This window comes from Elephas maximus, chromosome 3, assembly GCF_024166365.1.
Source record: "Elephas maximus indicus isolate mEleMax1 chromosome 3, mEleMax1 primary haplotype, whole genome shotgun sequence".
NCBI lineage: Eukaryota > Metazoa > Chordata > Mammalia > Proboscidea > Elephantidae > Elephas > Elephas maximus.
In genome coordinates this window covers 180,578,580-180,598,439 of record NC_064821.1, presented here as the reverse complement: position 1 = coordinate 180,598,439, position 19,860 = coordinate 180,578,580, and the positions used below count along the sequence as shown (strand labels likewise).

The window sequence follows — 19,860 nt, the reverse complement described above, 5'->3', positions numbered from 1 at the left end:
GACATATTTTACATTTTGGACTTCCACATCCAACATTTATTAGACAAGTATTTATTCAGCACATGTTATACAAGATTTAATCTGCAAAGCAAGACTGCTCCTAAAAATGGTTTGAAAATAACTGGTCTGATGATTTCAAAGATGCTTTCCAGCATTAACATTTTATGACCTTAATCCAGGAAACACAGATTCATCCATTCTTCACCATGGGAACCCTAAGGTATGAGCAATTATCTTGAATAATTGAGGTAGGGAAATGTCATAGATGGTGCTCTTCTGTACAGTATGCCACTTCTTTAAAGCATACAAGAATAAAATAAAATCCTTTTGTAACCTGCTTTCTCCATTCCAATGAATGCCATTTGCTGTTACTAGCCACAGTATAAACTTTCCCCAATTTTTTGTTTTAATTTTTTTCCAAAGTAGAGACAGCCAAAGGAAGATTCGATTGTGGCAGAATATACATAAATCTATAGCAATGCTTTATGTTTTTCATTGGGCAAATTTCCAACCAGAAGGTAAAGAAAAATTATTCCAAGATAAGCTTAGAAGATAACCAGAATTCCTAAAAGAACAGTAATCATGAATAACCCTGGAAATTAGATTACCTTCAGTCAACGGCAATAGAAAATAAGCAAACCAATGTCTATAAACACAAAAAGATGCACATCTCACAACAAAGGTGCCGAGTTTGAAATATAACTCATTTCATGAATTTCTTAGTTTAGATTCCTTTTTTTCTGGAAGAATCAATTCAACAACTAAGGTGCTGGATTTACAATCAGATATTAGGGTTTTGCAGCAAATCTTAAGTAATGCAAATTTCCTTGTTTTGTAATTTTTTTTTATGACGTGTATCATGATTTCTTTATAACTTAAAAAAAAAAAAATTTCCCTCCTGTTATGCCAAACATGCAGGTAGCGAAGGGAATCTCCTCAGTAACAGAGGCGCTGGGGTAACATAAATGACCGAAGAGACATGAAAGCATTAAAGCAAGTCAAAACGTACCCTACACTTGCTCTGCCAGTGGTTCGGGCAAGTTACTGAATTAATTGGTCTGGCTATACCCAATTAGTTAATTACATATTGATTAATAGATTATTATTAGTAATTGCAAACAAGTCCTGAAAATGGGGGGTTACTTTTCTTTTAGTGCATGACTTTTGCTGATCCCCTGGAATAATCCACATAAAAAGTTGAAAAGCCCCAAATCCTAATTGTTTCTGCACCTTTAATGGCTAGCAGGGAACGTTGCTTTTCCAGGCTATTCCTTGTATTTGTATTTGTAAAATTCTATTTGAAAGAAATCAATTGTTTTCATTTTCCTTTGAAAGGTTTTGGAGTGTTGTTAACCAAACCTTATTTCAAACTATCAGAAAAGACTTTGCTAGAATGTGGGGAGGAGTAAAAACATTTTCCCATTAATTTGAGGTGAAGGAAGCCCACAAGAGAAAGACCTATGATTGAAAAAGTATTCATAAGAAGTAAACAATACAGGAAGATATTTGTATTAAGTAAATTTCCTATTGGTCATGTTTTGTCAGGCTCTAAATGTCCAAGGTTTTTATTCATTTATGTTTAAAAGATATGGTTTTTCTGACTGAATTCCCTGCAAACAGTCACAGCCATTAATTCCCAGGCAAAAACTGCTATAGTAAAACCAGACCAGATAAAATGTGCTCTGCAGGAAAAATTATGGGGATTTTACAGACATTAGAAAAGAAGTAAAATAATAATAAAAAATATTTCTGCAAAAATCCCCCCAAACCTCAAATGAATATACTTATATTAAAACTTTTTATTTTTAAGAATTCAATGAGCCTAGTATTTCCTTTCAGAGCTAATTTCTCAGACACTCCACTTTTTTTTCTTTTTTTTGGTGTAACTTTAAATTGTTTATAAAGAAATATCCATTACTAAAGTTACCACGTAAATTTTGTAGCTTTGAAGCAGACCTATAAATAGGGAAGCCAAATCTCAGCCTTCGCAATTTACAAGCTAAAGCCAACTGGTTCAATATAGTTATTCCCCAAAGAGAGCCAAACCACCCGAGTGACTTACTAAGGTATCTGGCGTCGACAGCCTCGTGGTGTTCAGTCCTACCAAGGATGGGAGAGTTTGGGACATCCAGTTTGAGATCATTGCCATGGTACTAAGCACAGCGCCAAGCTTCAGCAGTGGAGGACTCATTGCTGTGGAGCTAATGAGTTTTCATAGTGACTGATTAGGATCCCGGTGCTGGGCTGGCAGCGAGAGGCGTGACTGCAGCAGCCACGCCACATCTACAGCAACAGAGGAGATCAACTTCCCCAGCGCTAATCACCCGGGAAAGCTCACAGAACGGCCTTCCCCCAACCTCCTGGGAAGTGCCCTGCCCTCCCTTTCCTCCCTTGACGGACACTTTGCTAGATCATCAAAGGAAAAATTCTTGATAGGGCTTGACTGGGAATTATCAGGGCAGAGGTTGGAGGGAGGGGGAAACGTGAGCTTTCCCAGCTCCACTCTAGTCAGTTACCATCAGTGGAGTCCATTTCCTCTGGGGTTTGTGTAAATATAATCAGCTGCTCTTTATTCTTCATAAAAAATACACCTTTAAATGGAAGTCTGCCAAAGTGCACTTTTCAAACACCAAACTTAATATCTACTGATTTCTCTGGGCATGAGCAGAGTGCTTTTAAGGAGAGCATGAAAACAAAATCTGCAAATGATTTCCAAGAGGATCAGATATTGAGAGTAAGAGATTATTATTTTTTTAAACAATAACCTAAAATTAGCATCATTGCCTTTAAAATAATAGCCAAAGCTTAATAGCTACTGCCTGTAGAGGACATTACCCTGCGTAGCTTACATGTGAACAGACAGAAAAAGCAGCCCAGGAGAAAAACTTCTGTTCTAGAAATGCCACAGGCTCCCAGTTATGCTTCTGAGAATGAGTGTTTCCTAAGTGCTCAGTCACACACGAACTCAGTTAACTCTATTTTCACCTTGTGAGAAATGACAGACTGATACTGGAAGTCTGTTTGGAAAAGAACATGTGATTTACTTAAAAGGGCACGGGCTTGGGTTCAGGAAGTCTGAGGGTCTATCTAGCCCTTGTTGTCCTGTAGTTAGATGTGTGACTGGGCCATGACTTAATACTCTTTGACTTCAGTTTGTGGGTGTTGGACTCCATTCTCTCCAAGGTCTCTTCCAACTCTAAAATTCAATGATCTGTTTATTAGAGTTCAGTTGGCAAATGTGGTATATTGAATCAGGGGCTTATGGGTAATTTTATTTTATTCTTTATACAAATTCTACAAATTGCCCAAATCCACAAATACGGCCCCAAACAGAATAAACCAGGGGCCATTGCCTTGTACAATATATGTCTTTTAAAATAAAAAATACAAAGAAAAGACACACAGGGAAATAGAGTTCAGTGAAAATTAAATAGAAAGCAATCTGTTACCAAAAGAAAGAATATTGTTGTGATTCCTTAGGAGAACTCTGCAATTGTTTGCATCAGGAATTTTCAGCCAAAGAGATATATTTCTTAAACAGTTTTGACAGTAGAAAAAAAAAAAAAGTAATAAAATTGAAAGCAACACATATTTATGGAGATGTGTGTGCCTTTCTTCTTGACAACCACCTTAACCTGAGGTGGATACTGACAGACTCCTTAGATCTTCCCTGCATCTATTAGCCTGGAATTCAGGCCATTTTTTTCCCCCTTTAAAATACGCCGAAATGATTTCAGTTGATCTCTGTTTTGTAACCACCAAAATCCATTGCCATCCAGTCTATTCCAACTCATAGTGACCCTACAGGTCAGAATAGAACTGCCCCATGGGGTTTCTAAAGAGCGGTTGGTACATTCGAACTATCAACCTCTTTGGTTTAACAGCCTGAGCTCTTAAGCACAGTGCCAGAAAAACCAAATATTATTTTTCTTTATCGTTCAAAAAAATCACATCATATGAGAAACCAGTCAGTATAAAAACACTCTTGTTTGTATATTAAATTTAGTAGTGACACATAGTATTCATAGAAAAAATTGTGAAATCTTACATTATTAGTGTTACAATGTGGTAATGACAATAAGCAAAGTAGATTTACAAATCTAAATGTTTGAAAAATACAGCTGGAACTCTACCTGATTTTAATAAAAGAGGGGGGTGTCTTTTTTAAGAGCTTGATTTCTAAAATTGAAAATGAATACACATGCAATTACTGGATAATTCAAGACGCAAGGTGGCAGATGGTAATTATATTTGTTAATGAACTATCACTCAACAAAACAATAGCATCTTTAGAAGAATATAGGATCGAATGCCAAGGGAAAGGAGCGCTGTTATTTGCAAATTAAAAAGAAAGGGAGAAATAATAATAATAATAATAATCTAAATGAAATGGTTCTTGTAACCTCCCAGAGATGCTAATAATTACAAAAAACCAAAAGAGAACAATAGTCAATGTTTATGATTCAATGATGTTTAGAACAACATAAAAGCTGAAATGTGTTGTTTTTAGTACAGATTCAGAAGGTACACATCGAAGTAGAAAAACTCACTTGATTATTAGTGTGGGAAATAAAACAACTACGATTCGTAGAGAGCTAAATAGTTCGTAGCGCTCTTTGATAATCTCGTGAAGTGGTTATCACTATAATTTTCATTTTGAAAGTTGAGTCCTAGTTTGCAGATGGAGGGAGGTGATTGTTTTACGTAGAAGTAGCAGCCTGTGTCCAGGGCGAGAAACCCAGTGGGCGCAGAAGTTCCACAACCGTAGTGTGAAGGCTGATGGAGAGAGTGGAAAGAGGTGAGGCTGAAGATATTGACAGCCACCAGCTCTGAGTACTTCAGGGCCACCCAAAGTTATTTGGCTTTTACCTTGTATATAATTCAAGGGTTTTTAACAAAGCAGTGAAGTCACTAGTTTTATTTCGTGGATTATTACTTTGACACTTTTATGATGTAGGGTAAACAGTTGAGGCTTACAGGGAGAGCAAAGCACATCCAAGAAAGTAAGGTCATGTCGGGGGATAGTCTAAGCTGGAAAGAGATGAAAGGTCCTGAAATAAGACACTGTCAGTGGGGTTTGAAAGAATGGATTCCATAGAGGTGGGAAGTAAAGAAAATGGCACTTAATGATTGAATAGATGTGAGAAGGGAGAGAGAAGTTATTACCTGGGGGAACGTCCAGGTTTCCGGTTTGGATGATGAGTGCCAGGCATCAGGGTAAGAAATACAGGAAGAAATATGACTTTAGGGAGAAGATAGAGTTCACGTGAGTTGTCTGTGGTAGAGAAGGTCACTAGATGGTAATGTTTCCACATATGAAGTTTGGAAACATGTTAATTTCAGGAGGCCTCATTAACTTAATGGCTTGATGAAAATAACATGTCCTCCATGGCGTTATTATTGTTAGTTGCCATTGTGTTTATTCTGACTCATGGCGACCCTATGCATGCAGAGTAAAACTGCTCCATGGGGTTTTCAAGGCTGTGACCTTGTGGAAGAAGTACCTTCCAAGGCACCTCTGGGTGGGTTTGAACTGCCGAACTTTTGGCTAGTAGACAAGCACTTAACCATTTGCACTACCCATGGGCTCCCTTCCTTGTGTCCTGCATAGATGACAAGAACAGATAATTCAGGAACATGAAGTCTTAAAATTACCAAAGGTTTTATTTAGACTTTAATTCAACATAATCTGTACATTTAATTACCTATATAGAATTACCTATACATTCTTCTTTAAAAATAACAACAAAAAGCTTCTATCACTAGTACACAGCGAAAATGTTACTGAGGTTAAGAATCTGACAGAAAATGTGACCTGACTGGTTATACATTTATTTTCTTTTTAGAGTCTCAGTGAGGATCAATAACTATAAAACCCACAATCCGACAGTATGTTTTTGCTTGTGGAAAGCTATTGATTAATACATTTATTCATTAGATTTTTTATGGTACCTGTCTTCTTATTACCCAGAGAATATTTCATGATAGATCTACATAATAAATAATTAATAAGCAAATAAATACTGACTGATAAAGACTTATAGGCAATGTTACCTAATGGCACATTCTGTCATTGGAATTTTTATTTTTTCCTTGATTGGGGGGCACAAAAATGTAACACTGTTATGTATGTACAATGCATACTTCCTAGTTTGAGGGCTATGTGTGAGATAGGTACATGTGGGTTACTGGGAAACACAGCCTAGACAGAGAAGAGAAATTCAAAATGCACATAAAATTTGGTAGAGATAACCAATTAATGAGGTAATTGTGGTCCAAAAGTTTGACTTTAGGCAAAATGAGAGGAGAGACTGAGGTCACTTGCTAAACAATAGAGAATTTAAGAAGGAGTAGTCTACACGTACTTTATTTTTGTAGTTTAAACATTCAAGCTTTCTGTTGTAGACGATTTGAGGCAGAGAGGAAAATGACATATTAGATGTAGTTGTAAACACACAACAATAAAGGTTAATGGGATTACTGAAGCAGAGAAGAAGAAGGTACAGGAGAAAAAAGGAGAGAGGAGGAGGAGGAAGAAATTGGGTAAAAAACTGAAAAATGAATTGTACTGATTGGCTAAAAGATCAGCTAAGCCAGAGTGACTTCCAGAAAGAAGAAAGTGGGCTTTTGTTAGTAAGTTAAGTACGAAAAATGGTATAAAATAGAAGTCAGAAGACAGAGTGCTTGGGTTGAAGTCACCTTGGGGATGCTGTCTATTGTGGGTAGGATTATGGTGTGTGAATGACCAGATAGATAAATAGCCCTCCCTGCTGCAGCACGTTAAAGGCAGTTTAGAGAGTACTTCTCCAGATTCCTCCATTTACTAGCGAGGTGACATTGTTACATAGTGTCTCTGAGTCTTCCATTTTCTCATCTGTAAAATGGGGATAAAAATACCTGTGTGACCACAACTGATAACTGCCCTGACAGGAAACTGAACAGAGAAACCCTGAGGGCACAGGAGAGCAGTGGGATGCAGACCCCAAATTCTCGCAAAAAGACCAGACTTAATGGTCAGACTGGGACTAGAGGGACCCCGGAGGCCATGGTCCCCTGCCTTCTGTTAGCCCAGGACAGGAACCATTCCCAAAGTCAACTTTTCAGAAGGGAATTGGACTGGAATAGGGGATGGGATATGATACTGGTGAAGAACAAGCATCTTGGATCAAGTGGACACATGAGACTATGTTGGCATCTCCTGTCTGAAGGGGGGATGAGAGGGCACAGGGGGCCAGAAGCTACCTGAATGGACACAACGTGAGAGAGTGGAGGGAAGAACTGTGCTATCTCATTAGGGGAAGAGCAATTAGGAGTGTATGTCAAGGTGTATGTCAATTTTTGTATGAGAGACTGACCTGATTTGGAAACTTTCACTTAAAGCACAATAAAAATTAATTTAAAAAAAAAGAAAGAAAGAAAACCTATGTGAAAGGGTTGTTTTAAAGACTGAATGAGAGAACGTATTTGAAAGTGTCTGTAGCTTGTCAGGAAATGCTGGTAGCGTAGTGGTTAAGGGCTACAGCTGCTAACCAAAGGGTCAGCAATTCAAATCCACTGGGTACTCCTTGGAAACTCTATGGGGCAGTTCTACTCTGTCCTATAGGATCTCTATGAGTTGGAATCAACTCGATGCAACTTGGTTTTTTTTTTTTTTTGGTAGCTTATCAGGTGCTCAATAAATGGAAGCCCTATCCTTGGTAAGAAATGGCATGATCGGGGCAAGTCAAAAAGTAGATCACTGAAGAAACAATTCGGCTCTCCCAAAGGTGTGAAGTTTTGCCATTTTGTTCACAAGGGGTAGCTCAGTTGGGTTTGGAGTATATGCTGACTTGTAATTCAGTCAAAGTGAATAATACAACTTTCCTGTATGAAACGAAGTTACTTTGTGTCTCTGGGGCTAATAGTCCAACTCAATGTAAAGAAAAAGGCTGATATCCTTTCTCACCCTTCACTGAGAATCTGAAGGGATTACAAGGGAACTTTCACAAGCTTCCACTATCATACCAGTCTACCTGCCTGCACAGGCACACAGGTAGTGTGCCCACATACACTACCTTCTCTCCTGTTGCTACAGGTACTTTGCATTCCTAGTTAAGATCAATCTCTTTCCTTTGCATTTTAATCAGTGTCTTTCAAACCTTGATGTGCATAAGAATTACAACCCAGATTCCTAGATTCCACCCCCAGAAAGGCTGACTAACTCTAAGGTGTGGCCACATAATTTGCATTTCTAGCAGGCTCCCAGGTGACTGACATTCTTGGACCACCCTTTGAGTAGCACTGAGGGAAATCACATACCTGTCATCTACTCAAGGGCAACTCTCTTAATTCTTATCTCTTCTCTTTCCTAACCAAACCCACTGCTGTTGAGTCGATTCCGACTCATAGCAACCCTATAGCACAGAGTAGAGTTGCCCCATAGAGTTTCCAAGGAGCGCCTGGCGGATTCGAACTGCTGACCCTTCGGTTAGCAACTGTAGCACTTAACCACTACGCCACCAGGGTTTCCATCTCTTTCCTACATTAATAAAATTTTCCCTCTTCAATGACTCATTCTCAACAGCATACAAACACCCTCTTTTTGTTGTTGTTAGATGCTATCAACGACTATGATTTTAACTCACAGCAACCCTATGTTACAGAGTGAAATTGCCCCATAGAATTTTCTAGGCTGTGATCTTTACTGGAGCAGGTTGCCAGATCTTTCTCCTGAAGAGCCACTGGGGGGGTTCACACTGCCAACCTTTCAGTTAGTAGCTGAGCACTTAACTGTTGTACCACGAAGGCTGTCCCCTATTTTATACAAACAAAACTTTCTTAATTCTCCTTTCTCTCCAACAAGTTCCCCACTTGTCACCTTTCCTTTGCAGTGTACCTTCTTAGAAGAGTTGTTTATATTTTCTGCCTTCGATTTCTTTTTTTTTCTAATAAGGTTTTTGTCCACACTTCTCCATTCTGTCTGTTGTTGATAGGTGCCATTGAGTTGGTTCTGACTCAAAGCGACCCTGTGTAAAACACAAACACTGCCTGATCCTCTGCCATTCTTGAAATCCTTGGTATGTATGAGCCCATTGTTGCAGCCACTGTCATTCGGTCTCACTGAGGGTCTTCCTCTCTTTCACTGACCCTCTACTTCACCAAGTATAATGTCCTTCTCCAGGGACTGTTTCTTCCTGATAACATGTCCAAAGTATGTGATACAAAGTCTCACCGTCCTGGCTTCTAAGGAGCATTCTGGTTGTACTTCTTCCAAGACAGATTTGTTCATTCTTCTTGTAGTCCATGGTGTATTCAATATTCTTTGCCAACACCCAATTCAAAGGCATCAGTTCTTCTTTGGTCTTCCTTCTTCATCATCCAGCTTTCACATGCATATGAGGCGATTGAAAGTACTGTGGCTTGGGTCCAGCAAACCTTAGCCCTCAAAGTACCATCTTTGCTTTTTAAAACTTTAAAGAGATCTTTTGCAGCAGATTTGCCCAATGTGATACATCATCCACTCTACTGATACTGTTTCCATCAAGACTACCAATGACTGTCATATTGCTAATGCAATTCTCAGTCTTTCTTGACCTATCAGCAGCATTCAATATGATTTTACTTTCTCCTCCTTGAAATAATTTTTCCACTTGGCTTCCAGGATATGACGCTCACCTAGTTGTTTTTCCCTAACTTTCTGACCTCTCTTTCTCAGCATCTTTTGCTGATTCTTCCTCATCTATATGCTAATGACTTCCAAATTCATTTCTTCCTCGCAGCCCTCTCCTATGAATTCAAACCAGTATATCTAATTATCTTCTTGACATCTCTACTTGATGTTTAATAGACATCTTAAATTGAACATGTTCAAAAATAAGCTACTGATATGCTCCCCCTGCAAAAACAAAAACCAGCAATGTGAGTGCGTGCACACACATGCACATATACACACGGGCACACACAACCATTTCTTTAGTCTTCCCCATTTCAGTTAATGGCTATTCCATGTCTTACTCTCTCAGGGTCAAATTTCAGTTTCAACCTTAACCTATTACTTTTTTTTTCACATCTTTTATCAATTCCATCAGCAAGTCTAGTCTCTACTTTCAAAACATATCCAGCATTCAGCTATTTTACACTACCTCAACTGCCATTGTCCTGTTCCAAGCCACCATCATGTCATATCTGGATTGTTACAAAAGTCATCAGTATTGATCTTGTACCTCTTCCATTAATGTTTAACACAGGAACCAGAGTAATCCTGTTAAAACATAAGGCAAATCATATTATTCCCACGCTTAAAACTCTTCAATGCATTCCCATCTCACTCACGATAAGAGTCAAAAGTCTTTGCACAACCTGCTGCTAACCAAAAGGTTGGCAGTTGGAATTCAGCAGCCGCTCCTTGGAAGCCTTATGGGGCAGTTCTACTCTGTTCTGTAGGGTTGCTATGAATGGGAATTCACTCGATGGCAATGGATTCTTACCCCTTTATCCCATTTTTTATAACTTTTCCCTTTGTTTACTCCATTGGAGCCACTCTGGCCTCCTGGCTGCTCCTCAGAGATGCAAGGTGGTCTTTTTCCTCAGGGCTTTTGCACTTGCTGTTCTCTCTATTGGAATTCTCATCCCCTAAATGCCATCTTACTTTCTTTATGCTTTTATTCAAGTATCATAACAGTTTTAATGATTGTGCCATTTAAAATTTCTGCTCTTCTCATCTGGATAGTCCATATTGCCTCTTTCTTGCTTTATTTCTTTTTCCCTTAGAACTTACTACAAATTAGGATGCTACTGATTTTATTTATTCATTTTATTTATTATCTGTTTCCCCTTCTAGAAAGTAAACTCCTTGAGGGGAAGAAATATTGTCTATTTTGTTCACTGAGGTTTCCTCAAAGCCTAGAAGTGTCCCTAGCACAGAGTAGGCTCAACATAAATATTCATTAAAGAAATGAATAAATAAATATGTTACTATTTTGGTTTTGGCCTGCCTTCAATTAAAGCGAAACAAACAAACAAACCAAAAAAAACAGTATTTTTCAGTGAGAGATTACAATAAAGCCTATTATTGCAAAAAGCGCCATTGTAATTTATTCAACAATTGCATTTTGCATATGTGTTTCTATTTGTGGGTGATGGTTGTTTGTATGAGGAAAGAAAGGCTAGTGTGAAAATACTGAAACATGATGCTTGTAGTTAAGAATGTCTTTTCCCCGGACTTAATGGTCTGACTGAGACTGGAAGGACCCCGGTGGTCATGGCCCCCAGACCTTCTGTTGGCCCAGGACAGGAACCATCCCTGAAGCCAACTCTTCAGACATGGATTGGGCTGGACAATGGGTTGGAGGGGGATGCTGGTGAGGAGTGAGCTTCTTGGATCAGGTGGACACTTGGGACTATGTTGGCATTTCCTGCCTGGAGGGGAGATGAGAGGGTGGAGGGGGTTAGGAGCTGGCGAAAAGGACATGAAAAGAGAGAATGGAGGGAGAGAGCAGGCTGTGAGTAATTGGGAATGTGTAGCAAGGTGTATATGGGTTTTTGTGTGAGAGACTGACCTGATTTGCAAACTTTCACTTAAAGCACAATAAAATTATTATTTTTTTTTTTTAAAAAGAAGGTCTTTTCCTTCTAAATTCCACATATAAAACTTAAGCATTTTTGATCTGAGCTGAGAAGTACTGACTCCAGCTTCTTGCATCTCTGTTAAGCCCCCAGGGTCACTGGACCCCTAAATAAATATGGAATCCATTTTCTTTTCGTTAATCAAGTTTGTCTCTAATAGCATAGGGAATGTGGAGTGACTGTTATGGAAGATAATAATAATAATTTATTTAAATAACAATAATTTTAATAAATCAGAGAAGATAGAGATCTGAGTGTCCATTCACCCAACTCTCCTCCAATTTGACTTTTGGCAATCGATTAGGGACCTCTTGTAGCTTCTAGAAATCAGTGTTTTGCCAGTCTTGCCTTGAGGTTTCAGCTTCATCTTAAAAGTGCTCACTAACTAAAGAATGAATTTAGAGTGAAAAACATTAGCAAAGTTCTTTAAAGGAGAGATTTCTGTCTTCTTATCTCTGCCTTCATCTGTGAAGCTGACTGATGTTTTATAAGCTCCGGGGATCCTCAGTTGGCAGCTGTTGCTGCTACTTCAAAGGAGAAAAAAACGGACGTGTGGGGAAGGAATATATTCAGGGCAAACATGTTTTTTCTTTCCTCCCCCCACCCCCCATGATTTTCAACTAAAAATTGAGGGGATGGGAAAATATAAATCCAGGATCAGGCTTGAGGAAGGGGGGATTTAAGATGCTGTGGCAGAGAGACCCTCAGACTACAAGGCACCTAACTTAGATTTTTTTTCCTCAGCTTAGTCCCTGTCTTGCTCTTGGCCTTAGGTTTTTCAACTGGAAAATGAAGATATTAAACTGAGTTTCCTGTACAGTCCTTGCTACAATATAGAGACACTATTAAGAGCTTAACTTTTATTTCTGCAGTGTCATCATTCTCTGCTCTGGCCCTGTTAGACTACCAGCTGCCTGATTTCTCAGAGCCTCAGTTTTTTTGTGTGTTAGTTGGGGGAAAATAAGAGAATATAACTCCTTAAAATAATGTGAAAAATACATTAAAATACATGAAACAAAGTAAAACTCACTCACCTGAAATCCCACTACCATTATTTTTTTTGGTAACCATGCTTTGATGTATCTATTTATGCATATAAAACCTATAATTCTATGCACATGGGTTTACGCATAATATATTTTCCAGGGACTCTATGGCTGCTAACCAAAAGGTCGGCAGTTCAAATCCATCAGCCACTCTTGGAAACCCTATGGGGCAGTTCTACTCTGTTCTATAGGGTTGCTATGAGTCGCAATCGACTCAAAGGCTACAGGCTGTTTTTATTTATAGGCATTTGTAGGATAAAATAAGCCGCTACATACAAAGCACTTACTGCAGGACCTGTTAAATGATAAACTCTCTCAATCAATGTTGGCCATCATGACTCCAGAAAAAAAGTCAATGTATCTTTCCCCATCTTCATAGAAGAAAGAACAGGGACAAAAATTGTTTGTAATAAAGAAACAAAGATTATTAAACTTTGAGATGGAATTACTAGTTGAAGGCTTATACTAAAGAATTTTTAAAGTATAGAATAGACATATTTCTATTATGATTGGTTCATAGAGATTGACTGGTAATAGTGTCCTGAAAAGCATATAAAGCCTGGCCATCCCTGAGGCCCACCTTCAGGAGCTTCCTATCTAAAAGTAATGATAATGGCTAGCATTTGCTCGGCTCTAACTGTCTACCAGGCACTATGCTAAGAAATTAACATGTATGAACTCATTTGATCCTCACAAAATCTCTATAAGGGAGGTATGATACTATAATTAACCTATAGATGAGGAACTGAGGCACTGAGAGGTTGTGTAATTTAACTAAGTCACTCAACTAGTAATGGCCGGGTTAGTACATGAACCCAAATAGTCACATTCTAGACGGTATGTGTTTAACTCTTATGCATGTTCAGTTAGTCACTCAGCCATATACACACACGTTCACAATAAGAGTATTACAGTATATACGCATTTCAAGATTTGTCCTTTTTTTAATCAATGTGATTATGTGGGCAAAGTGTTGCAGTTTAATCATTTCTATGCTCTTCGAAGATGAATGCTTTACACCAACCTCAAAAATTAAAAACAACTTGTCTTCACTTATGGAGTTTATCTTCTGAATGTGACGGAACAAAGATCTCACCGGGGAGACACTGACTCTCAGGAAAGAGTTTTGGTCCCTGTTTCATTTTCATTGGAATCTATTTTCAGATTTTTCTAATTCACCCATCTCACCAGGGCAGACTGAAGCGTAAATTATTGCCAAAAGCTTTTCTGGAAGAAATTGTCTAGAAAGAGAAATCTCAAAGAGGTTGGCAAATTGCCTGGTGATCAGAAAGTAAACTGTTTCAGGGTGGTAGCATCAAAGAACAAAATTGGGTCCTCAAATGTGCAATTTTCTGAAGGTGTAAGTTGTTTCATAAAGCTATCTCCTTCATGAAATGTATGTTTAGTAGAAACCAAAAGTCTGGTGGCAGTAAACAGCCCCACACATCAAAATATGAAAGACTGTATTTGTAGTGTGCTTTTTTTTTTTTTTGAACAAATTCACAGAAATTGCAGGAGATTTTCAGTTAGTTTTTATATAGTAACATTAACTCTATTATTTTTCAGTATTATTTTCTCATTAATATGTGTAATCAAGGTTGTTATTTGAAACCTCTTGGGGACAAAAAAAATTTTTTTTCTTTTTTGGGGACAAACATAGTGAGATACAATGTCTGAAGATCTAGGCTTGGAATAGGTTAGGCATACTTTGCCATTGAAAGCTTCATGAAAGTTATGCAGTCTTATCAAAGGAGTTCAGAGGAACATTTTAGGCCAGTCCACTAACAGAACCACTACATAAATGAAGCTGTACGCTCATTATTTCACTAAATTTTTCTTTTATTGTTCAATGTAATTAGGAACTATTATTGTTGTTGTTAGCTGCCTTTGAGTTGGTTCTGACTCATAGAGACCTTACGCATAGCAGAATGAAATGCCACCCTTGTAGCCACAGTGTCAATCCGTCTCACGGAGAATTTTCTTTATTTTTTGCTTACTCTCTTCTTTACCAAACATGACATCCTTTTCCAGTGGTTGGTTTTTCTGAATAGCTGGCCCAAAGTAGGAAGTTGAAGTTTCGCCATCCTCGCTTCTAAGGAGCATTTTGGCTGTACTTCCTCCAAAAGCATCTGTTGTTCTTTTGGCAGTCCATAGTATATTCAATATCTACCAACACCACAATTCCAGTGTATCAATTACCCTTGGATTTTCCTTTTTTATTGTCCAGCTTTCACATGATTATGAGGTGATTGAATAGACCACAGCTTGGGTCAGGCACACCCTTGTTGGCAAAGTGACATCTTTGGTTTTAACACTTTGAAGAGGTCTTTTGCTGCAGATATGCCCAATGCAATATGTTGTTTCATTTCTTGACTTCTGCTTCCATGGACGTTGGTTGTTGATCCAAGTAGAGTAAAACCCTTGACAACTTCAATTTCTGTTAACTATTATCTATTAACCTTTAAAAAGTCAGTTTTATAATGAATAATTTGGCTTAAAAACAACTACTTTTGTGAATACTCATCTAAAAGTATTCCAATGACATATAGAAGTATGAACTTGACAATGGATAAGCATAAGGAAACAATGTTGACAATGGTTGTCTCTTGGTAATGAAATTAGTTGTTTTTTTTCTGTTTCTTAATAATTTTTGTTCTCGCCACATTTTCTAAACTAATTATGTGTTATTTTCTGATGTTGGAAAGCATGAACAAAAGTGCCTTATTATTCTTTCACTGATCTTTAAATGCAATAACCTATTAAACAGTTATTAAGTGCAGTTTTGTGGCCAGGAACTGTAATATACTAAAATTTACAAGATTAATATGATATAGTTCCCTCTTTTGAGTAATTTGGAATATCCTGGTGGAGTAGTGGTTAGGAGCTATGGCTGCTAACTAAAAGGTTGGGAGTTCGAATCCATCAGGCACTCCTTGGAAATCCTACGAGGCAGTTCTACTCTGTCCTATGGTTGCTATGAGTCAGAATCGACTCAGGTTTTGAGTTATTTATCAATACGGGAATGTAACAGAATAAAAACAACTATGTACATTAGAGTCAGATAGTTCCAATATTATAAGTATTGGGATACAGTGGAGTAGTAAAAAAAGAAATCCAGATCATGTGGTGAAAATGGTCAGAAAATTCTTCAATAGAAAAGATAGTGCTTGAGCTAGTTTTGAAAGAGGAGTTCTAATTTTCTAATGAACTTAGGAAAATTGACAGTATATTGACTATGGGTTCTAAAATTACATAAAACATATCATAAGGAATTTGGATGTATATTCTAAACAGTAGGGGTTTTTATACTTTAGATCTTCCTCTGTCTGCATTTTTTGCCCTACTGCTACACATTTTGACCTCTCTTTCCATTAACAAAACAAAGTTACAATATTTATCTAAATCAAAATGTAGAACTATTGAGTGCAAAGAGCCTGTGAAAAAGAAATGACCATTGTTTTGAAAACAGCATTTTCTTTGAGAAAGAAGGCACACAGGCAAAAGCATCAGACTCTTGAAGGATCTTGTATTATCAGGAAAATAGTATTCAAAATTATATGCACATACCCACAAGGAGTAGTCTGAACTCTGATACTTACACATGTTCTAAGTTATAAAGTATAGAGCTAAAAATTTATTTCTAGTATAAAGTCTTCTTGTCAGGTCTCCGCAAAAAGGTATGTAGACATATTACAACATGAGGAGTGTTGAGATATTTGCCATTATTGAAATTGGATTGTCTTTGAAAAGCATTCTATCTCTTTTCCTTACTCCTTCTCCTGTCTCTTGGTCTTCCTTTTTTCCCCCCACCCTTCCCTTTTTTCGGTGTTTATAGCTCCTTGCTTCTCTCCCTTCCTTCTGTCTTCTTTCTTCCCTTCTCCTCTTTCACTTTCACCAAACTTGACTGTGATTTTTCTGTGTCCTGTAGTGCTCCAGATGGTTCTGATGTGTTCAGCTATTTTTAACCATCGTCTAGTGTGTGGCTGAAATTTGACTGCAGATAATCCTAATGTACCTACCCCTCACTTATCGACTATCCCGCTATCTGCTATACCATATTTACTACAATAGTAAAAATCTACTATCCAACATTTTGCTCATTAACAAGGTACACCTGGCAGTAACACAGGCTGAGGTGTGAGGCTAGAGTAACACTGGCTGTGATGGTTATGTGTCAACTTTGCTGAGCCATGATTCTCAGTGGTTTGGCAGTTAGGTAATGATGTAATTTGGCAGTTATGGATGATGTAATTTGGCAGTTATGCAATGATGTAATCATCCTCCATTTTGTGATCTGATGTGGTCATCCTCCATTTTCACATAACACTAATTTTCATACTATGACCTCATCTTTGGAACCTATGCATATTGATAGCTGAAGAGTGGGTGCTGTTTGCACTTCATATCCAGAAATTTTGTGTTTACTTGTCCACACAGTTAACACTAAAATGAAACAAAATTCTCTTTTCTTAACATTCAAACATGTATGTTACTGTTGTTGTTAGGTGCTGTTGAGCCAGTTCTGACTTATATTGAACCTATAGGACAGAGTAGAACTGCCTCATTGGGTTTTCAAAGAACAGCTGGTGGATTTGAACTGCTGACCTTTTGGTTAGGAACCAAGTTCTTAAACATCACACCATCGGGGCTCCCCAAACATATATACTCAGGCTATATTTTACCTCTAACTGCAATCTATACAGTGTTCAAGAAGCTATTGAATTTAAAACTGGGAACTGCTTCGTAACTACTGTTCCATAATGGCAGGACATCATTAGAGTGAGCCTCATTAATAATCTCTTCCTCTAGGAGTGGATAATAACTATATCAGTGATTAAAAATCAGTTTCCTCTCTTATACATTTTCTCTTTCAATAATGTATTTATTAAAATATACATATAAATTAGTAAATTTTTTCTAGAAAAATTACATTTGGAATTAAATTTGAGGAACAAAATTTGTTTCATGGTGAATAATCTATTCATTCAATATGATTTATTTATCATTCTCTATCTGCTGCTAGACAATAAATGCCAGAGCTAAAAGACTGATAAAATTAACTCTCATTTAAGATCTCATGATTAGTGGGGAGTGACAGAAACAAGGGAGAAATATACTTGTAAAATTAATTTCAATGTAATATGATAAGTAGTTTGTACAAAGTACAATGAGACATAAACAGATTAGTAATTGATTCTGTTTGTGTAGTCTAGGGGAGTCTTCAAAGGAGCAGTGACTCTAGATGAATTCAGTAGAATTTCCCAAGTAGATGAGGAGGAAAAGGCCATTTTGCACTGGGAACAGCATATAGAAATGTACTACTGAGGTGTAGGAGATCACATGTTGTTTAGGAGCTCGAAGTGGCTTAGAATGGAGGCAATGGACAGTGTGGAAGAGGTAGGTAGGGTTTGAGAAGCAGCAGGAACCAGAGAAGAAAGGGCCTTGTAGTTTGTCAAGATTAGATTTTACTACAGACATACCTTGTTTTGGCGCACTTTTCTTCATTGTGCTTCACAGAAGCTGTGTTTTTTACAAATTGAAGGTTTGTGGCAACCCTGTGTTGAGCAACTCTATTGACACTATTTTTCCAACAGCACGTGTTCCCATTGTGTCTCTGTCACATTTTTGTAATTCTCACAGTATTTCAAACTTTTTCATTATCATTATATTTGCTTTGTTGATCTGTAATCAGTAATCTTTGATGTTACTATTGTAATTATTTTGGGGCTCCATGAATCACGCTCATGTAAGACAGCAAACTTAATCGATAAATGCTGTGTGTGTTCTGACTGCTCTGTCTACCGGCTGTTTCCCCATCTCTCTCCCTCTCCTAAAACCTAACCAAACCCAGTGCCGTCAAGTCGATTCCGACTCGTAGCGACCCTATAGGACAGAGTAGAACTACCCCATAGAGTTTCCAAGGAGCGCCTGGTAGATTGGAACTGCCAACCCTTTGGTTAGCAGCTGTAGCACTTAACCACTATGCCACCAGTGTTTCCTCCTAGGGCCCCCCTATTTCCTGAGACACAATGATATTTAAATTAGGCCAGTTAATAATCCTACAATGGCCTCTAAGTGTTCAAGTGAAAGGAAGAGTCACACATTTCTCACCTTAAATCTAAAGATAGAAACAATTAAGGTTAGTGAGAAAGGCATGTTGAAAGCAGAGATAGGCCAAAAGCTAGGCCTCTTGCGCCAGTTACCCAAGTTGTGAATGCAAAGGAAGTTTTTAAAGGAAATTAAAGGCGTTAGTCGAGTGAACGCACAAATGATAAGAAAGCGAAACAGCATTATTGCTGATGTGAAGAAAGTTTTAGTGGTCTGGATAGAAGATCAAACCAGCCACAACATTCCCTTAAGCCAAAGCCTAATCCAGAGCAAGGCCCTAACTCTCTTCAATTCTATAAAAGCTGAGAGAAGTGAGCAAGCTGAAGAAGAAAAGTTTTAAGCTAGCAGAGGTTTCTTCATGAGGTTTAAGGAAAGAAGCCATCTCCATAACGTAAAAGTACAAGGCGAAGCAGCAAGAGCTGATGTAGAAGCTGCAGGAAGTTATCCAGAAGATCTTGCTGAGAAAACTGATGAAGCTGGTTACACTAAACAATGGATTTTCAATGTAGAAGAAACAGCCTTATGTTGGAAGAAGTTGCCGTCTAGCATTTTCATAGTTAGAGAGGACAAGTCAGTACCTGGCTTCAAAGTTTCAAAGGACAGGCTAACTCTCTTGTTAGGGGCTAAAGCAGCTGGTGAGTTTAAGTCGAAGCCAATGCTCATTTACTATTCCAAAAATCTTAAGGGCCTTTAAGAATTACGCTAAACCTACTCTGCCTGTGCCCTATAGATGGAATAACAAAACCTGGATGATAACACATCCATTTAAGGCCACTGTTGAGACCTGGGAACCCTGCTGACGTAGTGATTAAGCGCTATGGCTGCTAACCGAAAGGTCTGCAGTTCAAATCCACCAGGCACTCCTTGGAAACTCTACGGGGGGCAATTCTACTCTGTTCTATAGGATCACTATGAGTTGGAATTGACTCGATGGCAATGGGTTTGTTGTTTTGGTTTTGGTTGAAACCCAAAATCTGCTTCCAGAAAAAAGGTTCCTTTCAAAATACAACTGATCAATGACAATGCACCTGGTCACCCAAGAGCTCTGATGGAGATGTACAAGGAGTTTAATGCTGTTTTCATGCCTGTTAATACAACATCC

The 19,860-nt window shown here is 38.1% G+C and overlaps 1 protein-coding gene across 3 annotated transcripts in view; it reads right to left on the bottom strand.

Moving 5' to 3' along the window:
• The window catches only part of OLFM3 (olfactomedin 3), a 218,221-nt gene that overhangs the window by 46,256 nt on the left and 152,105 nt on the right, over positions 1–19,860 (bottom strand). The window contains exon 2 of one of the 3 annotated variants that reach the window (XM_049880231.1): positions 10,122–10,240. The exons of 1 other annotated variant lie outside the window; for it this stretch is intronic. In XM_049880231.1, the coding sequence (XP_049736188.1) occupies positions 10,122–10,157 (36 nt within the window). In that variant the 5' untranslated portion in view covers positions 10,158–10,240. Of the gene's footprint in view, positions 1–2,062; positions 2,253–10,121; positions 10,241–19,860 lie in introns of those variants that run through there. One more of the 3 variants, XM_049880229.1, reaches the window with a different exon arrangement.